The sequence below is a fragment of the Lepisma saccharinum genome, chromosome 24 (assembly GCF_977018435.1).
Source record: "Lepisma saccharinum chromosome 24, izLepSacc3.1, whole genome shotgun sequence".
Lineage (NCBI taxonomy): Eukaryota > Metazoa > Arthropoda > Insecta > Zygentoma > Lepismatidae > Lepisma > Lepisma saccharinum.
In genome coordinates this window covers 41985062-41993151 of record NC_139252.1, presented here as the reverse complement: position 1 = coordinate 41993151, position 8090 = coordinate 41985062, and the positions used below count along the sequence as shown (strand labels likewise).

General features: G+C 37.5%; 1 protein-coding gene across 1 annotated transcript; it reads right to left on the bottom strand.

The window, feature by feature from the left end:
- Window positions 1–5136: 5136 nt before the first annotated feature.
- Window positions 5137–7774, bottom strand: LOC145978221 (holotricin-1-like). Its single transcript, XM_083110685.1, has 2 exons — window positions 7655–7774; window positions 5137–5323 (listed from the first exon to the last, which is right to left on the bottom strand). The coding sequence occupies exons 1-2, from the start codon at window positions 7731–7733 to the stop codon at window positions 5169–5171; spliced, it is 234 nt and encodes a 77-aa protein (XP_082966811.1). The 5' UTR covers window positions 7734–7774; the 3' UTR covers window positions 5137–5168.
- Window positions 7775–8090: the final 316 nt, after the last annotated feature.

Genomic DNA, 8090 nt, shown 5'->3' with positions numbered 1-8090 from the left:
TGTATCCTCAAAATCTTGATTTAATACCTCTGACGAGGAGAAAGTCGTCAGCTTTTTTGGTTGTCCGTCCCTCGGTGGCGCTGTGTCCAATTAAACGCACTGAGCCATAGGCAGCGCTTGCTGTTAGCAATCCTGGGCTATTCCCTTTGGTGGATGTGGCGCTACTGTCAGTTTAGACGCCCCTAATCTTTCTATAAGTATAGCTTGTGGTGCTGTATAATGCCAAAGAAGCAGGAAAGAGAGTAAAGGAATATATATTGGAACGAAGAAGACAAGAGAGTGGGGAAACTATCCAACCCCCAGTTAGAAGTAATGATCCGTTGGGTTTACGATATGATATTTCAAAAGAAGAAAATAACTATAATCCAGAGGTCATAGACGTGCCATCATCTAGTAAATGCAGTTATGAGTATTGCCAAGGGAGTAATGATAAAGACCCACGAGGAAAGGAAAGGAAAGAAAAGATATACAAGGCATAAAGTAAAAGATAACATATATGTAATAAATAAGATTATGCTTAAAAGGAAAGAAAATAAAGAAGAAGAAGCCTTTTCCTTAATCAGAGAAAGAAAAGAAGAAGAAGTCTTTTCCCAAATGAAAAGAAGAAGAAGCCTTTTCCCAAATCAAAGAGAGGAAGGAAGAAGAAGCCTTTTCCCAAACTAGGAGAAGAAAAGAAGAAGCTTTTCTTATAGGAAGAATAATCCGTCTTTATTGAAGAAGATGATGAAGACGATTTTCTTTCAATGATACATATATATATACAAGAACAATATAACATATATATTTTTGAATCAACACACACACACACACACACACACACACACACACACACACACACACACACACACACACACACACACACACATATATATATATATATATATATATATATATTATGTACATACAAGTTTCTAGATATTTTTCTCTGTATTGTGTACAGTTTTCAGAATATAGATCCTCATTTAACTATATCCCTTTGGCTATAAAAAGCTTTCTTATTTCAAATTCTCAAATAAAGAACCTATCCCCTGAGATTAAGATTTTTCGATAGCCGTGGTAAATAACAATTAAGAACCATTTACGAAGGAGGGGTAGCACGTGGCGCCCAATAACGTGGAGCCTTACCACGAATGAGATGTAGCATGATTTTTGACGAAATTTTTGATTGGACAGAACATGTAAAGACGCAATGTAGGAAAGCTTATGGAACACTCAGGAATTTAAATCGTTTCCGTGATTTCCTCCCTGCGAAATGCAAGATAAGACTCATCCAAGCATTAATCTACCCATTGTTTGACTATTGTGATAATTAGAGCCCGGAAGTTCAGGCATTTATTTTCGTTAAAATAGGCAGGCAAAAAGGCATTTATAATGTGGTAAATAGGCACTAAAAATGAAAAAAGAAGGCAAAATAACCGAAAAAAGGCACATTTAGAAGTCGCTTACTTTTATCTATAATTTCTGACAAAATGTTAAAATCTACATTGGGAAGAGCATTTCAATTTTCTCCGTCTTGATTGCATATAACTACAAGGTGCTTTTTAAGTTCTCAACATTCATTGATAGTGGTCTGTCAGAGAGAATGTTTTTCATAATAGAAAATGATCTTTCTACTTCGACAGAAGTTATTGGAGCATACATATAACAAGTTAATGTAGCTGGACTCATTTTGGTAACAGCATTTTCACCTTTTAGAATATCACAAATTGTTTTCAATTGTTTCAAGTCCTCATTTGCACTCACTACCCGTTAGCACTTTTCCGCTACAGCTGACCCCTTTTCTCCTGGCACTCCATCATCTGCTGCATAGATTCCTCGAAGATTTTCATGGATGCTATAATTGTAATTGTCTCTGGCAATGCACCATAATGTGCAAAAGTAAACTTGAATAGCACAGGAGTTTTTTCACTTCACGAATTGAAGCTGCTTCATTTTCTGGAAGAGCATCGATCACCTCACTGATTTTTTGAAGGTTGTTAGCATAATATATAGCTGCTGATATCCAGGTTCCCCATCTCGTCAAGACTGTTTGCGGAGGTAAACTAAGCTCAATCGCAACTTCCTGAAATTTTCGGGTTCGAGAGGGAGATTTCAGAAATATTTTCTTTGTGTTCGAAATCAACCTGTCCACTTCAGCAGTCAATCATGCACAAGAAATGTTAACCGAAAGGCAATATCCTGACTCAGCATGAAATACTTTTTTCTCACACTTTTCTCCTTCAGCAATGTTGAAACATGCGTGAGTTCAATATTACTTAATAAGGCGAAAATTATTCACATAATAAACGGAAGAAAAATAAGTGCCAAAAACGTTTTTTGGGACAAAAATAATTTATATACACATTTTTTTTTAAAACAAATGTCAAATTTCATTGAAAAAGGCAAAAAAAAGGCATTATAATTAAAAATAGGCAGTGGGGTCCCAAATAGGCAAAATAGACAAAATGAAAAGGCTTCCAAAACATTCGAAACAACATAAGAAACGTATATCCGGAAAAATTTTATCAATATATGCAGTAGATAAAAAGAGGCATTTTGCCAAACTTCCGGGCTCTAGTGATAATGTTTACGGCCCTCAACTCTCGCAAAAGCTCAGTTCAAAAATACAAATGGTGCAAATGCGTTCTTCTGATACATTTTTCAAGCAAAAAGATCTGATCCTATTCTTCCATTTTTAAATAATAATCAGGTTTTTACCATGGCAAACAGAAGGAAGTTGCACTATCTCTGTTTCATCCGCCGCATACTGATAGAAGGTAAACCGCAGTATCTGTTCGAGAAGATGCAATCCCGTAGGGAAATCCATCAGTATTTTACCCGTAAGCGGAACAACTTAGATTTACCCCATCATTCTACCACGGCCTACAAATCATCTTTCTCCTTTTCGGCTCCCAAAGCATGAAATGAAGTGCCTGCGAACATCGCAAGTGTAAACAACCCATTAAACTTCAAAGGTAAAGTAAAATATCTGCTGTTAATGGAACAATGGCAGAGTCTGGGCATAAACTGAAGGTATCAAGTCACTCACTATATGGAATTGCATTATTGTATTATTATTACTATTGTCTTTTTTTATGTAACTAATTCCTATGTATTTTTTTTCCTTTTTGTATCTGTGCATTATTTTACATTTAGTTTACTGCTCCATAGGCAGTTTATCTCATCTTGTATTATCATATTGACAAGGGTTAGGTGGCAGAGCAGCCCTTGGCTGAACATCGACCGCTTAATAAAGAAAATGTATTATTATTATTATTATTATTATTATTATTATTATTATTATTATTATCTGTCTGCTCAACGAGCGAAAATCTTGCTCAGCGAGTATCGCCCAGGTACTACTTAACAACCCATAGATTTCAAAGCCACATTTTGGTGAAAATTCGAACATTTTTTTTTTTCTTCAGCATTCGCTTTCCCATGGTCTCCATATCCTCTATACCAAGTTTCAACGCAATCCGTTGCTTCGAACGGGCTCCGTAGAGCTCTGAGTAGGGGAATTTAATTCTAAACGCCACATTTTCCCCTGGTGATGAAAATTTGAACTAATTCTTTTTTCGTCATAATTCGCTTCCCCATGGCCTCCATAGCCTCCATACCAAGTTTCAACGCAATCCGTTGCTTCGAACGGACTCCAGAGAGCTCTGAGTAGGGGGAATTTAATTCTAAACGTCATATTTTCCCCTGGTGGTGAAAATTTGAACTAATTCTTTTTTCGTCATCATTCGCTTTCCCATGCCCTCCAAGTATAACCGCAATCCGATGTTTCGAATGCGCTCCAGAGAGCGAAAAGTGGCCACCAGGTAGGTATTGTAGACGGTAGGACAAGAGTGACGTATGCATGACCCTTGCTCAGCATAATATACGTGTGCTCCAACTTGGCAGGAGCATTGCGTCAACTCGGGGGTCATGCAGCTCCGGGTATAAAAGAGCGAGACGCAACGTCTCAATCTTCTCATCGCTCTATTGCTATCATGGACTGTCAATCATAAAGTGTAGAACTGGACTGTATCGACCTGGAGTCGACACGACGAGGTTTACGGCTGAACAAGATGAGTGAGTGGTAATTGCCTTACCGAATACAATCCCTTCGAATATCCTTCCTAGAATTAAATGTGTGGAACGAGACAACGGTATTTTATTGAGGATCTACCAATCTCCCGGTGCAGTCTCTATCACCCCGAGATAATAGGTGTGAGCGAAGCTGGGGGCTAGAAGCGAAAACGTTCTCTATACCTTTACCCAGCGACTATATCTCGGGGGGACGAGAGACTAAAGTATATTTACACATAGAAAAGAAAACTTTTTATTGAAAACACATATCGCTGTATCAATAAATTCACTGGATATCTTTGTTTAATTAAATAATACAATATTTTTTGTCTACTAACGATGAAGAGATAAATGGATGGTTAGCCATGTAAACATGGAAGCTGGTATTTAGCAAACTATCATTAAAAACATTATCAGAATTCAGCTACAAAGACTATAAAAATATTTAAACTTACAATTGAAGACTAAAATTGGTAAACGATGTAAGTGCCACAATAATTCAAACACCGTTTTCAACGTTAAACTGTGAAATGTGCCATGCTTTATAATGTGGTAAAAGTAAAAAGTGGCTGGTAGCCCTCTAAGTAGTTCAAAGGGCGTGTAAGGAGGTCACTAGTGTGAATGTTCTTACGGGCTGATGTGCGGAACGATGCGATTTTCCAACACTTTCGCTTTTGGCACTTACAACGTTTACCATTTTTAATCCTCAATTATATAGTACATCCAGAATGGTTAATTTTCACTGGAAGAAAAGTTACTGTAATTAATACAGTTTCATTTACACACTCAACAAACATTTCCATAGTAGGTTCATGTACGTACACAGTATCAGAAACTGAAAAATGTATATTTACACATCCTTTTTATTTGCTTTAATGAAACTGTTCAAATATTTTACAGGGCCATTTACTAGATAAAGCTTTTCTATAAGAAACATATATCCATATGTATGGTGCCAAATACCATGCAAGTGATATTAAGCGTGTTTTTTTTAATCGATTTAAATATTTTATAAAAAAAAAAAACATCGAAATTTTTTTAGCGAAAAATCATGATTTATTATCCACCGTCGTACAGTGTGAAGATATGAATAAGCATACAAATGATCGACTGAATCATTTTATGCAGCGGCATATCCCCTTAATGCATCGCCCACCTTTCCACTTGTTGGCCAAGCAGTGAAGTGCGCATCCGCTGTCGTTGAATGCGTAACCCCCGATGCTGAAGCTCAGGACGCTGCAGGTGAATCTGCGCTGTCTCAGTGACCTGCCTGCAAATTATAAGGAAGAAACTATAATATAATATAATGAACTCAACTCGTTAAAGTCAAAACGTGTAAGCAGTTGTACCTATTCTCCGTCCACTTAAGGAATGAAGTGAGTGTTTAGAAAACTACAAGAACTACTTGTGAGTACTTGAGTGCAATGTAGGTTAGTTTCTAACTCTGTTAACTCTTGCATACCATCATTCATGCACAGACTAACATACACATGTATTATAGCTCTATTTATACTTGAAACATAAAACGACCGCTATTTGATACACGACACTGGCGTAGGCAGGATTGTTTCGGGGAGCGCTGGAATTGTAAAGGTGGATAGTACACCCAATGGCGAAAGAAACAGTAGGCGAATTGTCCACCATTATTTTAATTCCGTCTGTATTACACATTGTGATGACAATGATTAGAAATATTGACGTTAGTAAGCAGATTACAATGCCTGCTTTGTTACCCTGCCCCCTTGTCAGGGCAACAGTGTTTTTTTCTTATTGAAATATTTATTAATATGTTAATTAATTAGGTAATTACGTGTATAAACATATATATGTGTTATTAGTGTAAATCAATTTATTATGCATTTTTAGGTTCATATTATTCCATGTATAAATACCATGTAGCTCTCTGTTCTTGCTTCGTGTTTCGAACGTTCAAAAGAAAGGCGGGCTTAAAAATTTTGAAAGAAGGGCCGTTGGCAACAGACGCCAACCAAACGTATATAAACTCCCAGACGAGAGTGGGGGAGGTCGGTTGTTGGAACTGAGACTTGGAAGGGAGAGGCTGTTTTTGCTTCGGTCAGCTAGGACCGGAGGACAGGTCTCCCGAAACGGATGCTGTAAGAGATTGGATTGCCGGGCAAGCTAGTGCCTTGGTGTCCAGTTTACAGGTAAAAAGGTAGTTTGTACTGGATGTTATTTTGAAGTAATTACGGTGCGCCGGGCAGCCTAGTGCCTTGTCACCGTGGAGGTTGAGAAATGTACACGTCGGGCGACCTCGCGCCTGTTAAGACGTTTCTTGGAGTAACGCGAGTCTACCTTGTGACAAGCGTACTACAGATGTAATTCATGAAATGTAAAGCATCCAGGTACAAACAATAGAGATTCCAACATCAAAATTAGAGTTTTGGCCCGAAAAATAATTAGAGAAATGAACGTTCGGATACGACTTGTATATACTTTAAATTTTACGTTAATTAAACTATAGAAATTATCCAAAATTTCCGTTTTTAATTTCACACATGCTGGACAAGGTAATTTATCCCCCTGATCATAAAGGTTTCGCAAAGGTTATCCGTTATATCTTGTAGTTAATTATATAATTATGTTGACTTGTAGCAACCCACGTGCATTGTCGTACAAAGAAAGATACCCCTAGACAAATCAGAGCCGAGTACGAAGTGCACCGAACCTCGAGTGCGGAGGTAAAGAGTGTGGGGGGCTAAGCGAGTAACAGCTTCGAACCAACATAGTTTCATTCCAACAGAAGATGTAGAATAATATAGTAATTAAAATAGCGGTGGACAATTTGCCTACCATTATCTTTACCGTTGACTGTACATAGCTGTTTTCTATGGTCCGGCATACGCAACAAGATATTTCGTATGTTATGAACGTTCCACTCCAAAAAAATAGGCTCGACTGGACTTTTGGAAGCCGTCATTGCGATTTTTTAAAAAATTTCCTCTCCATTCGAAAAAACCGCTTTCATATTCGAAAATCTGAAAAATTCCATCAGCTTTGAATTTCTTCTAGAGCATTGACGTGAATTTTTGTATGGTTTGCTTTTGCTGTTATCTAGATATTACCAATAGTTTAATAGACTTATGCAATCGCGAAACTATTGAGAATATCTAGACAACAGCGAAAGCAAACTACACAAAAATTCACGTCAATGCTCTAGAAGGAATTCTAAGTTGATGTAATTTTTCAGATTTTGGAATACCAAAGCGGTTTTTCGAATGGAGAGGAAAATTTAAAAAAAATTCACACTGACGGCTGCCAAAGGTTCAGCCGAACCTTAGTTTTCATTTACCACTATGTTTTTTTCACGAGTTCTTCCATGATTTTTTTTGAAAATGTTAATTTTCTCAAAACGAAAATGTATGACGCTCTAAAAATGTAGCAAAACCTGACTTCATTTGTTTGTGAAGCATACAGGCTACAGATGCCAATTTTGGTTGGTGAAATGTGCAAATTATATGCATAACCAACATTTAAACCTTAATGCAATTAAAACACTAATAATAATATTAATTCAATTTGTTATTTACATTACATGAAGTAGGACACCCAAATGCATTAAAATTCCAGCCTTAGCAATTACCTTCATGCTCCACCGGGACAGCCAAGGCGACAGACACCAAGAGGGATGCAAGAAGCACGATGCTTCCGAAGTTCTTCATGGCTGTTCCTATCCAGGCGCAAGAATGGAACACGTAGCAGTTGGAGTTGTTCTATCTTCCCAAGAATCCTCCGTGTTTATATGTAAACAAACAAAGCACTGCACTTCGACCACGAGATTTCCCCGCATTTACACTTAATAAAACACAGGCTGTTTGCTCAGTGCATCAGGAGATGAACATTACCTTCCACAGAACTGCTTTTTTCCCTCTGTGCGGAAACTAAAGTTTGATAAACTTTCCTCCTTCTTACTCCGATACTTCATCTGTTTGCCAAGATCGGTCTTCCACCCTGAAAAGATTCTTTTTACAGCCAAAACAATGCATTCTCCTGTAGTACGGAAAATATATGACTTTACC